This window comes from Lygodium microphyllum, chromosome 3, assembly GCF_053477565.2.
Source record: "Lygodium microphyllum isolate KBCC chromosome 3, Lygodium_microphyllum_v1.1.10, whole genome shotgun sequence".
In the NCBI taxonomy this organism is placed as follows: Eukaryota; Viridiplantae; Streptophyta; class Polypodiopsida; order Schizaeales; family Lygodiaceae; genus Lygodium; species Lygodium microphyllum.
The window spans coordinates 22,190,065-22,213,735 of NC_141137.1; the positions used below are offsets into that span (position 1 = coordinate 22,190,065).

General features: G+C 42.3%; 1 protein-coding gene across 2 annotated transcripts in view; it reads left to right on the forward strand.

The window, feature by feature from the left end:
• The window catches only part of DUO3 (Homeodomain-like superfamily protein), a 65,347-nt gene that overhangs the window by 16,846 nt on the left and 24,830 nt on the right, over positions 1-23,671 (forward strand). For both annotated transcript variants that reach the window (XM_087669518.1, XM_087669515.1), the window contains exons 5-6: positions 18,048-18,104; positions 18,204-18,263. In XM_087669518.1, coding sequence (XP_087525644.1) covers positions 18,048-18,104; positions 18,204-18,263 — 117 coding nt within the window. The remainder of the gene's footprint in view (positions 1-18,047; positions 18,105-18,203; positions 18,264-23,671) is intronic.

The following is a 23,671-nucleotide window of genomic DNA, read 5'->3' on the forward strand; positions in this document are numbered from 1 at the left end:
AGTTTTCAGTACAGGCCATCTTTGGACAGCTTCCACCTTCTTAGGGTCCATTTTGATTCCATCTGCTCCTACAATAAAGCCTAAGAACTCCAACTCTTTCACTGCAAACTCACATTTTTCCGGCTTGGCATATAACTGATGCTGCCGCAGTTTCTTAAAAACTTGGCATAAGTGCTGCTTGTGCTCTTCTAGGGTCTTGCTGTAGACTAGGAGGTCATCTATGTAGATAATGACAAAGATATCTATCTCCGGTCTAAAGATTCCATCCATGAGGCCACAAAATGTGCGTGGCCCATTGCTTAGGCCGAAACCTAATACTAACCACTCAAAACTACCATATCGGGTACGGAAGGCTGTTTTTGGGATATCTTCTTCGGCTATGCGGATTTGGTGGTATCCTGATCTAAGATCAATACGGCTGAAGTACTTTGCCCCGTGCAGTCTATCTAAGAGGTCTTCCACTAGGGGCATGGGGTATTTGTTCTTTATGGTGATTTTGTTAAGGGCCCTATAATCTACACAAAGTCTAAGTTCCCCATCCTTCTTCTTCACAAATAATACTGGGGCACCAAAGGGGGATTTGCTAGGGCGAATGAATCCTTGTTCTTCTGGTTCATGTAGTTGCTTCTTCAGTTCCATGAGCTCGGTGTGATTCATGCGATAGGGAGCTCGGGCCGGTGGGGCAGACCCTAGGATCAGCTCAATTTTGTGGTCCACATCTCGCTTGGGTGGTAGACCCTTGGGCAGCTCGGCTGGCACCACATCTTTGAATTCCTCAAGTATTTCTGCCACCTCTGTTTTCTTGTTCTGTTGACTGGGTTTCTTGCCACTTTCTTCTTCTTCAATCGGTCGGATCATACACAGATAGACCATATCTCCTTGTTTGACTGATTTCTCGACCTGCTTGGCACTGTATGCCATGATACGTAGCCTGATAATGACCCCCTGGATCGGTGCATTTTGGGTCTGGTCCCTTGGTTGTGTTGCAGTTGGTTTCACTGTTTGGCATGATACTCCTCGCTTATTCTCCTTCATTTGCACTTTGATTGGGGTCCTGCCAGGTAGTTGCATTCTTTCACATGGTACTTGACGCCTTCTCCTTGCATATCTAGCATCATTTCATTTACACCTTTACCAAACATTGCAATGACATACTTGTCATAGAATTCCAAGCCCAATATCACTTCAAAATCATCCATGGGGATTACTAAGAAGTTGAGTTTCGCTTTCCACTTGTCGGCTTCTACTTGGATTGCAAAGACTTGTTTCACCTCCTTGGCTTCTCCTTGTGCGAATGCTACTGTTAATCCTTCTAGGGCCTTCGACAGTTTTAATCCATGCTTTGCTGCACACCCTGGTGTCATGAAGTTGTGTGTTGCTCTTGTGTTCACCATGATAGGTTGGTTTCCCTCGCCCACTCGGCCTTTGATGTATAGATGGTGGATTGCTGCTACTCTGGCTGCCATGCATTGGGGTCGGGCGCTAACTGACACTACCCTTGGATGGTCCATGCTTTCTTCACTCCCATTTGGGATTTCCTGGATTCGCGGTGGTTGTGGTTCTTCTCCTCCATATGCACTAGTTGCATTCACCCTTGATCCACTTGACGAAGCTGTATCTTCTATTGGGCATCTGTTTTGGTAGTGTGGACCCCCGCATTTGAAGCATCTGATTCCGACGGACGGGCCCGGGGGTCTCCACCATGACGTATTTGATTCTGCGGGCCCATACGATGTGCTAGGAGTTGGCCTGTAGTGATTATTTCCCCATCTTCCTGCTGCTCTTCTTGGTACTAAGGCGGTCTGTGATACAGCCGTGGTGGTGGTGGTGTTTTGGCTCCTTGTATCTGTGAATGCCCCTCTAGGAGCATCGGGCCTTTGGTTCCATGAGTTGTTGTTGAAGGTGTTGTTGAAGTTGTTGTTGAACCTGTTTTGATTCACTTGTGCTGTTCTTCTGCCTTCCAGGTCAACCAGTCGTTCGGCCATTCTCATGGCTTCTGCTAAGCTTGTTGGCTCCTGTCTCTCCACATCTCTTCTAGCCCATTCTTGCATCCCAAATAAAAATCCATGTAGCTTAGTGTTTGTATTCATGTTTGGTAGCTGCAGCATGATCTGCCTATATTTGCTGACATATTCTTTTATCTTTCCCTGTGTTTGCTTGAGGTTCCTCCATTCATCTCTCACTTTGAATTTTTCCATCTTTGGAATAAAGTAGTCCTTCAGTTCTTCCTGGAGTTCTTCCCACGAAAAGATGGTGTGGCCCTGCTCTTGTTCCAGCAGGTACCAACTGGCAGCGTCCTCCTCCAAGTAAATGGCTGCCACCTCCGCCTTCCTGTCTTCGGTTATTCGTGAATACTTTAAGTACCTGTCTACCTCTGCGATCCATTTCTTCAGAACCCACCCATCTCTCTCTCCCTTGTACTTGGCGGGTTGGGGCATCTTGAATTTTCCATAATCATCTTCTGAACTACTACTATCTTCCTCTTCCTTGCGATGGTGCTTCTTCTTCTCCTTCTTCTTGTCTTTCTTTTTGCTTCCTAATTCTATTACTTTCTTATTCTCCTTCCTTGTATCTTGTGCCCTCCTAGATGTCTCCTCTCTACTCGTTCTATCCATCTCCTCTTGCATTCTGTGTCTTTTCTCCTCTTCTTGTTGTTGAATCACCCATTCTCTATAGCCCTTCTCTACTTCTAGTTTTTTTCTCCTTTCTTCCTCCTCTTCTTTCATCTGTATGTTTCTCCATATTGACTCCAGCATACCTGATATACCATCTAATTGTCTTTCTAGTCCGGCCACCTTCTTCTCTTGGGCCACTCTCCATTCTTGCCCTCTACTTTTCTTCCTCTCCTCCATTGTTGGGAGGGTGACATTCTCCCTCTCGTCCTCCATGCGGTTGGTGGTGGTGTCGATGCGGAAAGCCGCGTTTCGCCTGGTGGTGGTGTGGGTCGTGCCGCGGGGAAGCCGCGTCACGTCTTCAGACGGTGGGATGTCGATGTTGGGGTGTCACGCCGGGGCGACGCGTCGGGGGGGCGACGCGACGTGGGGCGATATGACGCGGAGCGTCGCGCTGTGGGTCGTTACGACTTCGATTTCTTCGGGGCACTGGATCTTTCCTCCTGCTTCCGTGAGCACTCCTTCACTCCGAGCAAGAGTCGCTTTGATACCAAGTGTGATGAACCTGCACTCGTTACGCACTCGACACGACACACAAAGGTAACACGATATATGAGCTCAAGGTATACTCTTGTATTATTCAATCCAAAAAGCGGGACAACATAGACATATCCCAGGACTACACCCTTGTGACGCCGCACATAAGAGGGTTCACCACTGGGTATAGGGAATCACACGTATAGTGGAAACAAGGCAGGGCTTTGAGTCACTACTACTCCCTATATAGGTGCAATCGGTAGCAACGGCATGGTATAGCTACAAAGTCCTTACTCTCATCTCGAGAAGAAATTGAGGAAGACAAGCACTAGTGGGGCTTATAACCTATGGGTTAAGACCCACCATGCATCTGTTGCGTAACTCTAATCATGCAATACTCAGCCCTTTAACGTTTTTGCTCTGATACCAACTGTAACGTGCCCGCTCCTCAAATCACGGGACACGTCTTAGCGGTCCATCGAGAGATATATCTAGAAGATGCCACCCGGCACTCCCAAGGAATGATACGAGGTTTGCCAACTAGGGGCTCTCGAGTCTGCCTCGCAACGGAACTTATCCGGCCGTTCCCACTAGGATCGACCTGAAGTCCGGGTTCCTCGTAGTCGGATCTTCCTAACAACCTTCTAGCGTCGGTCTACAACTGCTCCACTTTGCGTAGATACAACTGAACCAAGGCAGACTCATACCGCACTTGGTTCAAAGAGAATGGGAAACGAGAGGGATGCATCGCTCAGCCTCTCTGCCTGTAAGGCATAGTCCCAATCCGGTGCACTAAAACGGCACGAATCAGGTTTTTAACTTACAAGTTCTAAGGTCCTTGTCTATCTAACGTTCGCATTAAATAAATTCCATTCAGGAAAGCTCTCGGCTAACCGAGACCACCCTTCCGTAGGATAGACCCATTGGTCACATCCACCACGCTTCCCTCGGGGGTTGTTTTAGTTATCTAATTACCTACCATATTATCTTTGACACATAAAAGCAGCTTCCTTAATTAACCCGTTAATCACAGGTTCCTTTACGTAATTTAGGGCACAGACATGAAGGCAAGATAAAACAAGATCAAACACTTCCTTAACTTATCTTCAGATTAATGTTTGTCTCCCGCCCATATAGGAGAATTAAGTGTCCCTTTTTGCCTCCGCAGAAAAATCCTTCCGTCTCCCGACAATAAAAACCCGAAGGTTTATCCTACCAAGATTCTGCCTTGTAACTAGTATCAAGGCCTCGAGATCCCATCTCGAGTCACGTAGAACACTTGTGTAGGGCTCGGAGACATTGGGATTTACGGCCAGAGCCCCCCTGGCACCCAAGCGTCTTCCTCGCCAAGTAATTTTCACGGAGAGACCTCTCGTGGCGGGTTCGGTCCACATTCTCGACGCAGATTCATAACCCCCTTGGTTAGGGTTTGGCGGTTCGCGGGGGGTGGCTAGCGCCATCCTTCCTTACTTATCCCTTTAGGAAATCATCCACAGCTGAAGCAACCAGCCTAATAACATTTACTAGGAAAAACATCCCTTTTGTTCCTATGGTAATTTATCCTTACAGTTCCCGCCATGAAAATATAATCACTTGGATATTCATCCAAAACCACAACGAATCCTTAAGTATCCTTTCTGAACAATCAAGCTGAAACAACCAGCCTAACATCCTTTAACTAGGAAAACATCCTTTCCTAATCCAGCAAGTAACCACTCTGCCTAGCAATCACTTTTTCCATCTTTAACAAGATCAACCTTCGTTAAAACCATTTCAACAGTTCCAAGCAACATGCTTAGCATAAATCAACTACCATAAGGTTCGCTCTCTCCCTTGGGTTAGGGCTTCACAAGATCAATTTAACAAATTCCTTCTAGATCCTTTAAATGATCTCAGTGGTCTTCCCCTTGATCCTGATTTGATCAAGGCTAACATTGTCCTATTGTTTCAACTCCTATGGCAAGCTATGCGCAACATTAATGAGTCTATGGATTTTAAGTGTGATGATATAAACATCTAGAGAGAACAAGAGTTTGAGGAACTTGGACTTGATTCGCAGGAGTAGGGGCATAGTTGATGCTTGCCTCTCTGTCTGCATCTCTCGTGTCTCTGGCTCCACTTATGATCGAGACTCGTCGCAATACTCCGCTTTGGTGCCATCGTGGAGAACTTTGTCAAGATCTTCTTCTTCTTCAGCTCCACTTTTCTCAACCTCCTTCTCCCTTCTCTCTCTCTCTCTCTCTCTCTCTCTCTCTCTCTCTCTCCCTCTACCTTTCTCCCTATGATTATCCCTCCTCTCTCTCTCATCCACCTTCCCACTCTCCCTCTCCCTCTCTCTCCTTCTCTTCTTCTCCTTCTCTCTCTCCCTCTTCTTCTTCCTCTTCTCTTCTTCTCCTTCTTCTTCTTCCTCTTCTTCTTCCTCTTCTCTCCTTCTCCTCTCTCTCTCTCCCTCTTCTTCTTCTCTTCTTCTCCTCTCTCCCTCTTCTTCTCCTCCTTCTCCTTCTCCCTCTTCTTTTTCTTCTTCTTCTTCTTCTTCTTCTTCCTCTTCCTCTTCTGTCCTTCTCCTCTCTCCCTCCCTCTTCTTCTTCTTCTCTTCTTCTCCTCTCTCCCTCTTCTTCTCCTTCTTCTTCTCCTCCTTTTCCCTCTTCTTCTTCTTCTTCTTCTTCTTCGGGGAAGTGTTGCTGAAGGCGAGGAAGGGGGGGTTGTGTCCGTGACGATGGGGGCCGCTGCCTGCTGCCACGACAAGAGGGGGGGCGGGAAGGGCACTGTCCAGCCGGAGGGGGGGGGGCTATTGTCCAGACGGAGGGGGCCGTGCTGCAGTAGCAGGAGGGGGGCCGTTGTGCCTCAGCCCCTCGAGGGGCTTTATAGGGGGGGAGGGAGGAGGTGGAAGACGGCCGTCTAGCGGCCGCCACCCCTCCCACCTGGGGGGCTGCATGCCCCCCCCCTAACTCCCTCTTATTCACTCTCTCTCCCTGCCATGCAGTCGGCAAGGGGAGAGAGAGTGAGAGTAAAGAAAATTTAAAAAAATTTAAAAATTTTCTAAGGGGGGGGGTTTCGCATGGGGGGGGGCACGGGGGGACATTACACTTGAGTTGCATAGTGGTCAGCCAAGTATTTCCATCGCTTTGAAGCTAGGTCAAAGTGTTTTAGCTGTGAGTGAAATTCAGAAAGTAGACCTTGCATCATCTCAACTATAGTAGAGACATTTCTAGCCTTAAATGGATGGACTAGCCACGGATCTGGTTGAGGTTCTAGCCCTTGGAGAAGGTCCCACAAGTTTTGAGAGCCAAGAACATGTCTCATTAAATTTGACCAAGGAGTATAGCTAGACCGTTAAAACAAGTGTGATCAGTAAAAGCATGTTTGGTTGATGAGAACGAAGAACTGTGAGGGACTAGGCAGAGTGGGACCCACAAGTACATGTGGACAAGGCACAAGGACTCTCAAACCTTCTGCGATTCTCAACTAAGGCATAGTAGCATAACCAAATGATGTTGAGCTAACAATGTGCTACAAATTGATGAGCTCTTTAAAACAGCCCAAAACATGTAAATTACTGAAAGTTTCATTAAACAGTGTACAGTCCTAGAGAGTTTCTGTGTTCCATAAGCAGAACCCTAAATTGGGAGGATCCTTCTACATCGATGAATAGATAGGCTGCCCACCGCTCAACGCATCCTTATCTTGTAAGTTTTGGCAATCAGCCCTTTTCCACTAGCTGTCCAGCCCCCAACAACCGTTGCTACATGGTCAATAACTATTCCCAAGCCTCCCACTACTACCGGTGATTAGCTGCTATCATCTTCAGGCGGTAACATTGCCGTGTTTGCAAATTCAGGCCCCCGAGACTACTTTGTTATGGTTTTTGGCCTACTGCCCTTCTATTTCTAGCATCGGCTTTATTTGCATTTGCATCTATAGCACGCTGTTTTTGTGTTTTCAGCAATTTCCTTCATCAACCTCTACTCCAACTAGTGGTTATTGCACTCAAGATTCCTCTTTGGTGGACAACACACATTGATACCTCCCTCAGCCCACTCCCATGAGAGCCACCGATTGTTGGACAGCTCTACCCTAGAGTATTTTGTACATTCTCGCATTCATTTAGAGCGTTTATTCATTACTTCAAAGTTTTCTTTATTCTCTATTTGTGTTTTGCGTTTAAGGTTTGCATTTATTGCATATCTGTTTGAGTTATTGTGTTTCACTTGTTCGTGTGAAGGAAACTGCCAGGGTTTGCACTGAGGACATACAGAGTGTACGACCACGACAGAAACACAAAGAGACAAACACAGACACAGAGGGCAAAACTCAAACCCTAAACACAAAACTCAAAACTCAAACATAAAAACTCAAACACAAATGGAAGAAGGGAGAGAAAGAACACAACTCTGAAGTGAATGAATGCTGTAAATGAATGTAAGAGTGTACAGTGTGCTCAAGGGTAAAGCAATGTTGAAGTGTGATGTCCACCAAAGACGGATCCCAAGTCTGTGACCACCAGTCAGAGTGTAGGAGTGCTGAATAGTGAATGGCAGCAGGCTGGTCACCAAAACGCAGCAGTCTGCAGGCTGGAAACTGGTAAACGCAGCAGTGTACCACCGATCGGAGGTTGGAAATTGTGCACAGTCTGCTATAAACAGCAGGCTGAAACAATGTCTGAGAGTGTCAGGGCCTGCAATGCTGAAAACGTAGGTTGGTTGACCTTGGAGATGATGGATAGCAGGCTGAACAGCAGTCTGGGATAGTCTGGAGTAGTTGCCAGCAGTTGAGAGCTGTCACCTATAGCAATGGATAGGCTGAAGATAATGTGGCTGCAATCGATGATGGCTGGACAACAGATGGAGGCGGGCTGTAGGCTGGCAACTGGACGCCAACAGCAGCAGAGGGTGTGTGGGCTGGTGTAACCTGCAAACAAGGATAATGGCTAAATGGGGGCAGCCTGTATAGATGTGGAAGGGCGCCCCAAAAATTAGGATTTCCACTAAACTCTCTTGAACCTCTCCCCGTTTTAGGGTTTCCACTGAACTCTCTCGAACCGCTCCCCGTTTTAGGGTTTACTCTAAAAGAGCATTTTTAGTGTGTTTTGGGGCTGTTTAAGAGGCTAATCAGCAAATAATGCATATTTTAGCTCAACTGTTTGTTTATTCCGTGTTTTCTTTGTGCAAACCCTAGCATATCTTCACATGGTATTAGAGCCGGTGCTCTTCTAAAGAGTATTCTGTGGCTATCGTGGAGAGCTTGGTTTTGTGCGAGATACACGTAATTGATTCACAATGACTCAAATGACACGTAATTGATTCACAATGACTCAAATGACTCCATCGTCGGATTCTCTTATGTTTTCTCAAGCTACTTCCTCAATGGAAGTCTTGAGGAGACATCATGGTCTTGATTGGAGGACAATGCTCCATTTATTAACTTTTCTTTTAGGGATCATTCACAATGGCCCAACTCTTTTTCGTCTCATACTCCTTTACAAGCTATATCTCAATTGGAGCACTCCATTGGTGAGATTGATCACCTCTTAGTTGAGGAAAGACTATCCACTCCAGACACAACCAAAAGTTCAAACTCTTCACGATCAAGTCTAGTGGTAGGTTCGTACAATCCATTATTGTGTGAGTTTGATTTTGTTTGTATTGTTTCTTCAATTATGCAGGAACTGACTATAAGTCACCATGGAGACCCAGATTGGTACTGGTATGGTTTGAAGAAAACTTTGTGTTCACATATGTTCCACAAGGTAATCCTTCATCCCCTATTTCATTGAGTATGAGTTTGGTGCTTTCCATTCAGCTTCACATTTCCCACCCTTTCCTCCCACATTGACTTCCCATTTAGATTATTCTTCTTTCAGTCTAGATCCTTGCTTTAGACCTATAATAGATTATCTGGTCTTAGCACAAATTGTCTTTGATGCAAATCAAGGTTTTAGGCTATCACTAGACACTTAAGAGTATACTACTCTACACCCTGGTGCATTGTTAGCGAGAACACCATTCTTTAACATTGTGCCTTACACCCACCCACAAGTGCGTTTGAAAACGGTCTATGACTCACATAAAGTGGTAGTTCCTTCAATTGATACCTGATTTTCTCTCTCACACACACACACACACAAACAGAGACCTCATTTCCTCGCTCAACACCAGATTGGCCCCGAAGTTCGGCACTCCTTTCGGTATTTCTTTTTCAATTAGAGATGAGAAATTACAAAAAAAATGAAACGTTTCAAAGTACAAAACCTATGAACAATTGGCTTTCATCTCTTCTGAACAAATCTTAGCTGTATAAGAACAATACAACATATCTAAAACAACATCCCTTTTAGGAAAACACTTTCTGTGACCATAACTCAATGATTCATGTGCAGAATTGTAGTTTGCAGAACTCTGTATTTACTGTTTTTACTGTCCAGCATATCCAGAACAACATCCCTTTAAGGAAAACACTTTATGTGACCATAACTCAATGATTCATGTGTAGAATTGCAATTTGCAGAACTCTGTATTTACTGTTTTTACTATCCAGCATATCAATGATTCATGTGCAGAATTGCAGTCTGGAGAACTCTTTATTTATTGTTTTTATTGTCCAGCATATCCAAAACAGCATCCCTTTAAAGAAAACACTTTCTATGACCATAACTCAATTATTCATGTGCAGAATTACAGTCTGTAGAACTCTGTATTTACTGTTTTTGCTGTCGAGCATATCCAGAACAACATCCCTTTTACCCTGGCATCAATCCAGCAGTAAAACAGTCCCACAAAAAACACTAAATTAGAGCTGAAAAACCCTGTTCCTGTGTGGCATGGTCATCACTTTCTTTAGTTCCTGCATAGGAGAAGCCAACAGTTGCTCCTGAACCTGGACAGTGAGGCTCTTGCCTTAGCATAAGTGCAAAGAAAATAGAGAATTGTACCTTCGATGGAATTAGTCCATCATGCAAAGCATTTCCTCTGAGAATAGAGAGAGAGTTGACCAGAGGGAGCAAGCTCTATCCCCGTACACGAGTCAAAGACGAAGTACTCTCCATAGCTGATGTACTTGCAGCAATCTGCCCTCAGCTCCTCAAAACTTCACTCTCAGATCTGCCCCTCATGCCTATTACGTTTTCTTTTAATGCTCTCTCTCTCTCTCTCTCTCTCTCTCTTGGGAATTTGTGCCACATGGCATACATGTAAAAATTTTCTCGTTTAAACCTTCCGGTCTAAAATTCTCCATGATCGGTGCAAAAATTGATCTCGGCACAGACCAAAGAATTAATCCTCGTGCAAAAACGAAGATAATGATGCGAATAGATTCTGAGGTCCAAAAATAGTAACTTCTTAAATTTTAGGGATGGTGACCCTTGTATTTCTCAAGTTGTTCTGAGCAACTTTTATAATTGCAACCACATAAAAAAGTGTAATGTGGCTCAGTTATGGTGACTTTTATTCCGTGAGCATTCTCACATGTGCATCTTCTGTTTTGGCCAGGCTCATTGTCCTGCACCATCTCCAGTGACAGCATACAGTTCCAAACCATTGGCATTCTATTCTTCAGTGCCCATTCGTCCCAATTTGTCCCAATGGTTGCCTCTTCTGGCCATGCGAAGATTCTGACTTAATCCAAGAGAACTCTAGGAGTAAAAAGTAATAGCAACTAAAGAAAAGAAAAATAATATATTTATATAAGTAAATAAGGAAAGTAATTGCAAAAAGTATCACAACCTGGTGACCATAGTATGGGGGAGTTTCGGAAACGGGGGAAACGGAAACGGGAAAAACCGGAGTTTCGGCCAAATTTTGGAAATGGGGAAACGGTGTTTCGGATTGTACACTAAAATAAATACAGTATTATGGGGGTATGCAAATATATCAATGCCTACAATAACATGCATCCAAATTTCATACAAAACTTTTGAGTCCATGTTATATGATTGAAATCATGATTCATTACACATGTCACGACTCACGAGTGAAGATTGAAGAGTTAAGACTCAATGGTTGAAACTTAAGACAACTTAACACAATTAAGACTCAATTTTCAAAACTGAAGGCAACAAATGAATTATAATTTATGACTCCTAAATCATCTATGATCTAAAGAGAATGGAAGATTGACATCAAGAACAATGGAACAAGAATCAAGATGCATAATAAGTGAAATCAAGATATAATGATACATGTAACTATGTCATGTGAATAATTAGTTAAAACCCCAAAGTCCAGTGAGTACTGAGCACTGTGTACTAGTCTCTAGACTCTAGTAACTATTGAGCAATAAGTATCAACATCAATGAATGATTGGCAACTGTAGTCTGGACAACAAGGCCTGATGTCTTTGTTGGAAACGTATGCCAAGTGGTCTTTCACGTGTGTTACACTCCCTGAATTCTCCAATCCACAATAGTTGCACCGCCACTTCTTTGATCTGCCGGAGCCCTCGTATCCCTTGATTGGAGTGACGTGTCTTCAATATGGATCCAATGCCATGATTAGCCTTTACGTAATGGGGGAAAGAAGAAGAAGAAGAAGAAGAAGAGGAGGAGGAGGAAGAAAAGGAAGAATAAGAAGAGAAGGAGGAGAAGGAGGAAGAGGAAGAAGAAGATGAAGAGGAAGAGGAAGAGGAAGAAGTAAAGGCTAATGGGGGGAAGAAGAGGAAGAGGAAGAAGAAGAAGAGGAGGATGAGGAAGAGGAAGACCAAGAAGAGGAGGAAGAGGAAGAAGAGTAAGAAGTAAAGGTTAATGGGGGGAAGAAGAAGAGGAGGAGGAGGAGGAGGAGGTAGCGGCGGCAGCTGGAGTGCACCGAAACAGACCGGAGGATACCGAAATGCCGGTCTGCCGTTTCCGTTTCGGTCCAAAACGGCCGGTCCGTTTCGGCAGCTCCGAAACGCCGTTTCAGGGTACTAAGCTAGTGATATAATCCCCTCTTGAAAGAAGCAAGCGACCTTGATTGCATGCCACACATGCTAACGGATGACACAAGACAATAACAAGATTCTCCATGTTATTAGTGCCATCGCATGTATCACTTGCTAATAGATGACATGGGCGATGGTAGGAGTTTTCTCCACTACCATTTGTGTCATTGCAAGTTCAAGTCTCACATAGGTGGAGGATCACATCCTGTATCCAACTATGATTACTAGGAGCCTTTCTAATATACATGTTTCCGAATGCAACACAAGGTGATAGCACGTATCCCCGAACTATTAGTGTCACAACATGTATAATCATTCAACTGAAGTGTAATAAATACAACTTCAAAGCAATGAGATTTCATTCAATGATACACATGTTAATGCTAAGTGTAAACCATACATTGTGCATTATTCAATGAGATGTAGTATTCAACTGTACAATAGAGAATGTACATTGCTTCAAAAAGCATTCAAAGTTACTGTAGATTCCAGTAAGAAAGCTTCTCGGTAAAGTTGCAATAACTGAGGTGAATCTGTCAATTCAGCCTCTTCCATCCATTTAGCATCCATTGGTGAATAGTTCTTGAACTTCACCAAAAATCTTCTTATAACTCTACCTTTCACTTTCCTATCTTTATGTGCAAGGATCTACTCAGGAACTAGAATCTCATCTAATTCCTCTACTTTAGGTTGTTCCTCTTGAACCATATCTTCTGGCACTTTACCAATAAAAGACCTCAATAGGCTCACATGGAATGCATTATGAATTTTCCAATTCTCTAGCAATTTCAGTCTATATGCCACGTCATTGATCTTCTGTGAGACCTGAAAAGGGCCATAATAATTCATACTCAGCTTTGGAAACAAACGTTCCTTGCCCTTTTGTTTTCTCAAATGTGCCTTTTCAAAACGCAATAAGACCCAATCATCCTTTTTGAACAAGAGTTCCTGACGATGACTATTAGCAACTCTTTTCTGTTTAGCCTGTGACTTTTTTAAGGCATACTTGATCTTTTATATGCTTCTTCCCAATCTTTTACATAATGATATGCTTCAAAAATGTTATCTTTTGTCTGCAAAATGAGAGGCAATTTCTCTCTACCTTCCACAATCTCAAAAGGTGCTTTGCTAGTAGATGAGTGCACTGTATTATTGTATGCATACTCAACCAATGGCAACTAGTCTTCCCAAGAAGTCTTATGATCTGAAACATAACACTTCAATAGATCTAATACAGTCAAATTTGCTTCTTTAGACTGTCCATCAGTTTGTGGATGGAAAGAAGATGAAAATTTCAGCATAGTGCCCATGTTTTCAAACAATGCTTTCCAAAACAAGCTAGTCATTCTTGGGTCTCGATCACTGACAATTGATTATGCATAAATATCTTTACCATGTGTTCTGACTTAACCTTTTTCCTTACAAGAATGAAACGTGCCTGTTTGTTGAATCTGCAAATGATAGTCCAGATTCCATCGTTCTTGGAAGATAAAAAATGAAATCCATGGCAATACTTTCCCATGGCCTTTTTGGAATAGGTAGTGGTTGCAATAACCCTGGTGCCTTCTGTCTATCAAATTTGACCTTTTGGCATACAAGGCAAGATTTGACATATGCATCAACATTAGATCTCAAGGCTGGCCAATAAAAGAAAATCTCTACTGCTTTGACTATTGCATCAATACCATGATGTCCTGCATACGGTGGAGCATGACTTTTTAATAAAACTTTTGGCCTTAGCTGTTTTGTAACACATAGTCTTCCATGCATCATGATAAAAGCCTTTTTTGAACATATAATGATCATGATGTTGGCCATTGATCAACTGTTCATAGATTTCAGAGAAATCTTCGTCATCAGTATACTGCTTTTCCATATCATCCAATTCATGGTGATAAGAAATTGAAACAACTGACACTCGTGGTTTGCGAGATAAAGCATTTGCAACTACATTCTTCTTGCCTTCCATATGCACTATTTGAAAATGAAACATAGATAGGAAATTTGCCCAACGCATGTGTTTTTTTGACAATTTAGCTTGTGTGAGAAAGTATCTAAGTGTTTGATGATTCGTTTGCACTACAAAATCAGCACCAAGCAAATAGTGCTTCCAACTAGAGAGTGCATGGATCACAGCCAATAACTCTCTCTCATAAATTTGGTAAGTTCTTTCAACGACAGAGAGTACTCTACTCTCGTATACCACAACTCGGCCATTTTGCATTAATACAGCACCAATGCTGTTTCCATATGCATCACACTGCACTACGAATGGCTTAGACAGATCTGGCAAAATAAGTACTAGATTTGTAGTCATTTTCCCCTTCAAACATCTAAATGCTGATTTCTCTTTGTTAGTCCATTATCTAGAACAATATCCCTTTTAGGAAAACACTTTCTGTGACCATAACTCAATGATTCATGTGTAGAATTGCAATATGCAGAACTGTATATGTATTGTTTTTACTATCCAACATAACTAGAACAACATCCCTTTTACGCTGGCATCATTCTAGCAGTAAAACAGTCCCACAAACAGCACTAAATCAGAGCTGAGAAATCTCGTTCCTGTGTGGTATGGTCATCACTTTCTTTAGTTCTTGCATTGGAGAAGCCAACAACTGCTCTTAAACTTGGATAGTGAGGCTCTTGCCTCAGGAGAAGTGCAAAGAAAACACAGAACTGTACCTTCAATGGAATCAACCCATCATGCAAAGTATTTCCTCTGAGAGTAGAGAGAGAGTTAACCAAAGGGAGCAAGCTCTACCTCCGTACATGAGTCAGAGATGAAGAAGTACTCTCCATAGCTGATGTACTTGTAGCAATCTGCCCTCAGCTCCTCAAAACTTCACTCTCAGATCTGCCCCTCATGCCTATTACGTTTTTTTAAAATGCTCTCTCTCTCTCTCTCTCTCTCTCTCTCTCTCTCTCTCTTTTGGGAATTTGTACCACATGGCATACGTGTAACGATTTTCCCGTTTAAACCTTCCAGTCTAAAATTCTCCATGATCGGTGCAAAATTCGACCTCGACACATACCAGAGAATTAATCCTCGTGCAAAAACGAAGATAATGACGCGAACAAATTATGAGATCCAAAAATAGTAACTCCCTAAATTTTAGGGATGGTGACCCCTGTATTCCTCAAGTTATTGTGAGCAACTTTTATGATTGCAACCACATCAAAAAGTGTAATGTGGCTCAGTTACGGTGACTTTTATTCGGTGAGTATTTTCACATGTGCACCTTCTGTCTTGACCAGGCTCATTGTCCTGCACCATCTCCAGTGGCTAAGCACACAGTCCCAAACCACTCGCATTCTATTCTTCAGTGCCCATTCAATATGGAACCGGTCCTAAGGCTCAGGACAAACCATTAGTCCAATTTGTTCCAATGGTTGCCTCTTCTGCCCATGGAAAGATCCCAGCTTAATCCAAGAGAACTCTAGTGGTAAAAAGCAATAGCAATTAAAGAAAAGAAAAAGAAAATATTTATATAAATAAATAAGGAAAGCAACTGCAAAAAGTATCACCACCTGGTGACAATGTTACTCTTTGTCCTCTAGTCCTATTATGCGGGGAATTACATTCTTGCACATAGTACCACCCTCGGTTGCTCAAACACATGAATCCTCATCTTGTACTAATGAGTGACCTCCTTCTTTGAAGGAAACAAGGAGTGGAAAGGAATCGCTTCCACATTTAGACCCAATTTTGCCTTCCCTATTTCTTTCTAGGTCATGAGAGATGGAAGACTTAGTGGGCTCTCTCTCTCTCAACAATGATATGTATATTAGCTCTTGATTGCCTTTGAAATGACGGCATTCCATTTTATCTCTATTTCTATGGATCTTAATTGGAAGGTTTCAGCCTACAGAGATTCATCAGTTGTTGATGCTTCCAACTACCAGCGATTTATTGGATCCTCAATTTGGCTACTCAATACATAGATCGATCTTTGTTTTCTGATAGGCCTGCGTGTATGGTTTATGAGTGAGCCCAAGAAGACTCATTGTTAGTCTGCTATAAGGATTATTTGATTCCTTAGCAGTACCCTCGACTTGGGCCTTTTATATTGTGCAGGTTCAGGAGACACTGCCTAGGACACATGCATTTTCCTTTTTCAGGCTGTGTACATATGTATTTTCCAGCCAGGCAGCCATTCGAGAGTGTTCCAGATTTGAGTGCCATGTCAGCAGCAGCGTGCCACATCATCATTTCTGCCAGGTCAGCAGTGACATGTGTGATGAGAGATGCTGTCGCAGATGCCACGTGGCAGAGGCTGTGCAGTCGGACAGTTTGGGCATTTTTAAATGCAGTCGGATGCATTTAATGCAGCCGACCTGATGTTGGGCATTGTTTTTTCCTAGGCTATATATAGCCGGTCTCTTGCACACTCTCATTCATTCACAGGCATTCTCAGCAGATCATGGAGATCAGATTGTGATCAGGCCTTGCTGTCCTCGAGGTGTGCGTGTGTGGTGACATCATCAAAGAGGAGATATGCAGACATACGCACTGCGCCCGTGTACATATCTGCATTCCTTTGTATTCAGCATACTTCCTACAGCAGATCTCTTGTTCTACTGTCTCTTTCTCTCTCTCTCAGTCTTGGTCCCACACTTCCACATTGCTGCACTCTGACAGATGTGTGGATGGACAGATTCCGATGGGCTAGTGATGTTGATCTTTGGAGATTGACTACTAGTTATTGCTTCTTACTTGGTGCAGGTGCTATCTCTTGCAGTAGCAAGAAGCAACTGATAGTGGCTCTATCCTCTATGGAGGCCGAGTATAGAGTAGCATTGATTACCATATGTGAGGCCGTTTTGGCTTCCGAGACTTTTGGGAGTGCTTGGTTATCCTTAGAGCCATGCTACCCCTCTCCCGTGCATCAACCAAAGTTTCGTAGCCATTGTGCCGAACCTATTGTTTCATGCATGGATGAAGCACACAAAGATCCAATACCAGTTCATTTGGGAGATCTTGATGTCACCGTGGAGTATGGCAAGATGGAAGAAAACTCAGTGGATCTCTTCACCGAAGCTTTTCTTGAGGCTTTTCTATGGTTAACATTCTAGTTCCTTGAGACTCATGCTGTGTCCAGGTTCTGAGAGGGGGTGCTAGACGTCCCCTCTTGGATGGGCAGGCAGGCTGGGTGGGTGCATTGGGCAGACGGATGGGTGCAGTAGGTGGTACAGGCAGTGTGGGCAGCAGGGCAGGTTGGGTAGCATCGACAGAAGGTTACGCCTGTCAGTCAGGCCGCCACATCATCTTCAGCAGTTGCCTAGCATTTATGGCCAACCTACTCCACTTTTTCACAACCTAGTTGCCTATTTATTAGGCAACTGCTGGATGTAGTGCTGTCATTGCTTTCTACAGGATAGTATGAGGTTAGAGGCTTAGCGTGTACTGACACAACAGCCTCTCCTACATATCAATCCTCATTATTCAGCATTCAGCATTCTCTTTTCTGAGTTTTCTCTCTCTTTCTCTGTGTGTATGCATTCATCTCTCTATTTCAGCCACTACATTTGCTTCCTGCAATACTGCACTCTGACAATTCCAAATGCTGGACTAAAAAGTTCTTTGACACTTGCTCATAATATCCATTTGCTGCTATACACAGTTTGGTAATTTGTCTCATAACTTGCAAGCTGGTAGGTTTTGGAGGAGAGTATGTAGAACTATCAATTGTAATTGTAATCTTTTAGTCTTTCTGAGTAACTGCCTTGGAAATAATAATCCATACATTAGGAATCCTCAATTTAGATGCTGCTTCTTTCATCTTGTTCATTGCTCTTTGGAACTAAAGGGACGACAGCCTAAATCAAAGAAATCAATGTGTTACTTTTTAGATATATAATCTAGTTAGCACATGTTTGCTTCTTTTTAGTTAAAACTTCATTGGTCTTTCCTTTAAATCCTGTTATTTGTTAGGTTTTGGATTGCTTTTATTTTTAACGTTGGTGCTACATTGTTTTTTGCAGATTTTTGTACGACAGAAGAATCGGAGTGCTGCTAGGGCTCCAGAAAACTCCATTAAGGTACGTTTTCTTTTCTATAGTTTGGAATATCTGACTACCATTTCAGATTGGTTGGACAATGTATTTTAATATTTTTTTTGCGCTTTTGATCTGTTGCAGGCAGTGCGAAGGCTTAAGACTTCTCCTTTGACAAAAGAAGAAGTCCTCTGCATACAGGAGGTGTGTGAAACTGTTTGTCTTTGGACAAGTTAGTCTCTTCAACATGTTTGACTCTGTGTGGTTATCAAACAAGAATGCGTTGCCTTAAGAATGTTGCAGGTGACTAACTGTGTCTCTTATGGTTTATAGTAATGAGGTGCTGTGATATTTTCCCTAAACCTGCAATGTATGTCTCGACTGGAATGCTAAGGAAGTGGAATTTTGAAAGATTTCTTTATGGTTGTATACAAGAAGATGTCTCTTAAAAGAAACCTGCCACAAGACTGTGACAACTATTACCTTTATTGTTGATTTCTTTATTACATACTTTATTTGGTTTTTCTTTTTGGAAGGATCCCTCTTGAAATCTAAACGCTTGAGTTGCATGGCCAGTATGTGAAACGGACAGGAATGTCTAGTGAGTCAAGACTGGACAGTTAAGGTCCAGTATAAGTCTGGAAGAGACTGATGGCACTGTAGATTGACAAGCCTGGAAGAGACTAGTTCAAAGTGGAGATGGACAAATCTCCAAGAGATTAGTCCATGTGGGATCATTAGTGGAAATTCACTTTCAGTTGAGCTACATTACAAATTTGGATGTAGCCATAGTCTGCAAAGATGGTCAGAAGACTAGTGGGGATGCAATGAAAGCAACTCCTAAAATTTAGGGAGTTATTATTTTTGGACCTCAGAATCTGTTCGCGTCATTATCTTCGTTTTTGCACGAGGATTAATCTTCTGGTCTGTATCGAGGTCAAATTCTGCACCGAGGATGGAGAATTTTAGGCCGGAAGGCTGGGATGGGAAATATCTTCCAGTGCTGCCACTTGGCACAAATTTGTGCACTTACCTCTTTAAAGAGGGGCTGGCGTGCAGTTTTTTGATGGTTGGGGGCTCATTTGTGAAAGGGGAGATGGATTGTTGCAGATCGAGAGCTCTTGAGAGCTGGTCTACCTTGTCTATGATGCACAGAGGGCTGAACTTGCTTCCTACTCTCTCTCTTTCTCTCCCTGACAGTATGGTTATGCTGCAGAATCAAAGGCCTTTCTTCTGATTCAGGTACAACTGTGTGGAATATGCTGTTTTTGCATGAGGCAAGAGCCTCCTTTCTTCAGGAACAGGAGCAGTTGTTTGCTGTTTCCAAGCAGGAACAGGTGAGGCTGGTAACCTCACCAAGCAAGTGTCTGAAACAGCACTAAATCAGTTTTGATTCTGGACTATTCAGAGGCTACTTCAGAGCCCAATTGATGCCAGAATCAAGGGGCACTTGGCATTGATGATGCAAGACAATGCAGGGAACAATATGAGCTGAAGACAGGTTTCAGAACAGGTATGAACCAGTAATTACAGTGGGCTGAGCAGTGCAGGGAACAGTATGAGTTGAAAACAAGTTTCAGAACAGGTCTGAACCAGTAATTACAGCAGACTGAAATGGTCAATTCTGCACTCCAACCAGAAGTTTCAGACTTGGGCAGAGTTTCCCCTCTTGGTCAACTTGTTTTGGGTCAGTAATTGTACTGTTATGCTGCCAAATTTCACCCAGAATAGGTGAAAGACAGCCCATTGTATTTTCTCTCTTTTTAAAAAAAATAAAGAAATACCGCAAGGGGCGCCTAACTTAGGGGCCAACAGGGTGCCTATGTGGCAACGGGAGCATTCTAGCTTCCTGTTTTTCTTCTTGATTCAGTGTCTTGAAGTTCAGGTAAAGTGGATGACTGTAAATTGGGTGAAAACATTTATGTATTTTGGTTGTACACTACCGCCCTTTCCAGTGAACAGGCCGGTTACAAAACCTGTTTCTGTTGAATGCAAATTCTCTGCTTTGCTTGAATTTCAATAATAGGTATGCCATTGACAACTATTAGTAGGAGAACAGCTCCATCTTGATGCCTAAATGTATGGAAGGGATGCTATGCACTTTAAAGGGGTCTAGTTGTCAATTACGACAATTGTCGTTTCCTCTCTTTTGTTTTAGTATGTAGTTTTGTGTGCATTATTACCAATCACTTGATCACTCACTTGAAATATTTTAAGTTGGTCATATAATCCACATTACTGTTTGTAAGATCCTTGTGCCACTTTGATCTATACTAATGGTGACGCACTTACACATCCACCTAGAAAGAGAAGCCTTTGTAGTTATGGGATAAACAAAGAAATTTGGAATCATCTATAATGCAGAGATTCAAAAGAAACTTCTTGAGGCCTTAGACATTGCATATGGCCTTCACTAGTATAATTGGTCTAGAGCCCATATTGTAAGCACCCCTTACAATGTAGTATACTTCATAATTACAAAATTCATTTTTTCCGTGATTAAACATTTCAAGGGAATGGAATATATAAACTCTTGAGGCTGAAAATGTCTATTATTTAAAAACAATGCCTTACCACTTGGCCATGATTCACAAGCATTCAAAATATATATATATTTTGGATAACAATGGCAAGATATTTAAAAGACAATAGAACAGATGAAGAAAACAGCCTATGGCTTATTATGCGATAAAACAATTGATCCTTATGCAAGTATAGGGTAGAAAAGGAAGGGGAAAGGAAGTCTCGACTTCAAAGAGGGATAATGGACTAGTATAAGGCAAGTGTCCATCCACATGTCACGAAGTAGGACAAGTGAAGGGACACTTGGAAACATGAATGACAATTGTCATGATACTTGTTTCCTCTTTAAGGCTTTACTTCTTTGGTTGAAAATTGTCAAGAGTAGAAACATCCCTATGTAGTAAAATTTGTCAACATGCACACTTACTATCTTTAGAACATCATTTTTGTTTTTTTGGGGTTAGCATTATAGGCCAATTTGAGGCTCTTAAAATTCAAGGACCCCTAGTTTTAAAGTCTTGGTTTAAAATCTTAATGTAGAGATATGGGTACTCTAAACTTTCAGTCTATGTATGAAAATTGCACAAACTTTTCATGATCATGTCATCTTGTTGATTGTAAGTCTATATTTTGGCATATCTAGTCTACACTCTTAAGATCATTTTTATATGCGAATCTAATCTTATTATACCAGAGTTTTGGTCATAGGTGCTAAATTAGGTCATATAGGTGAAAGTTTGTGCAACCTTTGTTTTAAGAATCTAACGTATTGCATGGGTCCACCATAGCTTGTGACCACTCATCAATGATCGACTTTAGTAGTTTTTCTTTTGTGTTGTGATAGCCCTTTGGCTTTTTTAGGTGTCCTTAGTTGACAAGCTTTTTTATATGGTTGAAGGATATCAAGGTAATCCTTCATGAAATTTTTATCCATCCATTGTGTACTTATCGTTGATAAATGTTTTAATTTTAGGAGGAAGTTTGTGTCGTAAGACCACCTATTTGTGGTTCTATCCTTTTGAAACAAGTGTTTTGGTTTAAAGAGTTGTCATGTTTTCTACTTTTGGTGGATCTTCGGTAATGGGTTCTTTGGAGTTTGAACCTATGTAAGACTTAAGAAAACTTACATTCAAGGCATTATGTGTTTTTCAATGAGTAGAAAACTCAAGCATGTAAGAAATTTCATTTATGGATTGATCGTCTTGCAACTTGTGATGATTTCAATGTTTTACGACATGGAATAAAATGTGATTGCCTATTAAATCTATCAACAATGGACTAAATCATGTCATGAACTTGAGGTGTTCTTGTGAGATGAAATCCATTGTGATAGATTCCTATGGATTATTGAATACCGGTACAGATTGCATTGGTGCTTCGAACCTCAGTGTCCATAGGACTAGGGCTGAGGTGTATAAGAGTGATGTTGGAGTGTGTTGTGCCTGAGATGGATTGTGAAACGCTGCAGCATTCATGGTGTCTTTGACATGTCAGTCAGGATGGCAGCAGTAAATGCAGGTCCAGCAAGCTTTAAATGTAGGCCAGGCTGTGTCAATGATGATGTCAGCACTCGAGTAGTGGCAGGAGCTGTATGACAGCAAGGTGGCCTGTATGTACAGAAAACACAGCCTTTGAAGATGTTGCCTGCCAGACATCAAAGAACAGATGTGAATCTGATGTCCACGGGTTGTATGATGTCATGGGCTGCAGGGACAACCTTTGATCAATAAAAATGCAGGTGGAAAAGTGCTCCAAACTCGGTGGTCTGCTGTGACTGATATTGCTAGGCTGTGTGTGCAGTCCTTAGATGAGCTCGTAGCAACTGGGACAAGTTGTGGGCAATAGGCTCCTATAGATTCTACACTGATGGCATGTCCTCCAGGACAGATGTCAATCTGATGTCCACAGGTTGTATGATGTCATGGGCTGCAGGGACAACCTTTGATCAATAAAATTGCAGGTGGAAAAGTGCTTCAAACCCGGTGGTCTGCTGTGACTGATATTGCTAGGCTGTGTGTGCAGTCCTTAGATGAGCTTGTAGCAACTGGGACAAGTTGTGGGCAATAGGCTCCTATAGATTCTACACTGATGGCATGTCCTCCAAGTGGGTGACAAGCTGAGATGGACTAGCAGCAGCTCCTAATTGGGTGTGGGCAGTGGTATAAAGGTTGAGGGCTGATGGATGAAGACTGAGGGTAATGAATGAGATATAAAGGACACACTAAACAATTGGCTTTATAATAGAGAATGTTGGTGCATTTATCCTACCTTAGAAAATAAAGCCATTTATTATTTGTAATTTGCATTAAATGCTTTTTGGGGCTAATTTCAAGACAACTAATTAGAGATTGATGCATTTTGATCAATGATTAGTGCAAACTCTAATATTAGTGGTTCAACATCCCGTTTTGAGTATATAAAGGTTGGGAAGAATGTGGGAATGACAATGCTTCGAAGTTAACCAACTTGATCAAGTATTACAATGAAATTATAAAGAAAAAGGAAAGTGAGAGACTACACCATGATGAGAGGGGAATTGTCCCTCCCCCATTACAAAAGTTTGTTGGAACAAATAACGGGCACAAAGTGCGTGAATCATATACAATTGGGCTTGTTTGTTGCAAGCTTGAAAATTGGGATTTTGAAACCCTATTTTTTGCATGCATTGGACAACAAGCTGATTTCTTCTCTTGTGCTTTGATATGTTTAAGCTAAGTAAAAAGAGCTTCTTAAATGAGTGTTAAATAAGCAAGTACAAAGTATGTGGCTGAAATCGCAATGTTAGAGCTTGTTGGAAATGAAGTGAGAGACCTCTAATATATAGGTGTTGGCTTGGGTGCTCAAAAGTGGAAAGTAGAGGCTACAAATAACGAGTATTTGTTGAAAATGACAATTATTGAGCAAAATTTGTTGGGAATAAAGGGCCACCGTGCCTTTTATATATGCTCGAGTGTGAACACATCCTTAGCACTTTTAATTTAGTAGTTTACATATAACTATCACAAAAAACCTAAGAGTGGTACAACTCTTTGTATCCACACATCGTGCATCTCACTCTCTCTCACTCACTCTCTCTTCACCATTGCCAT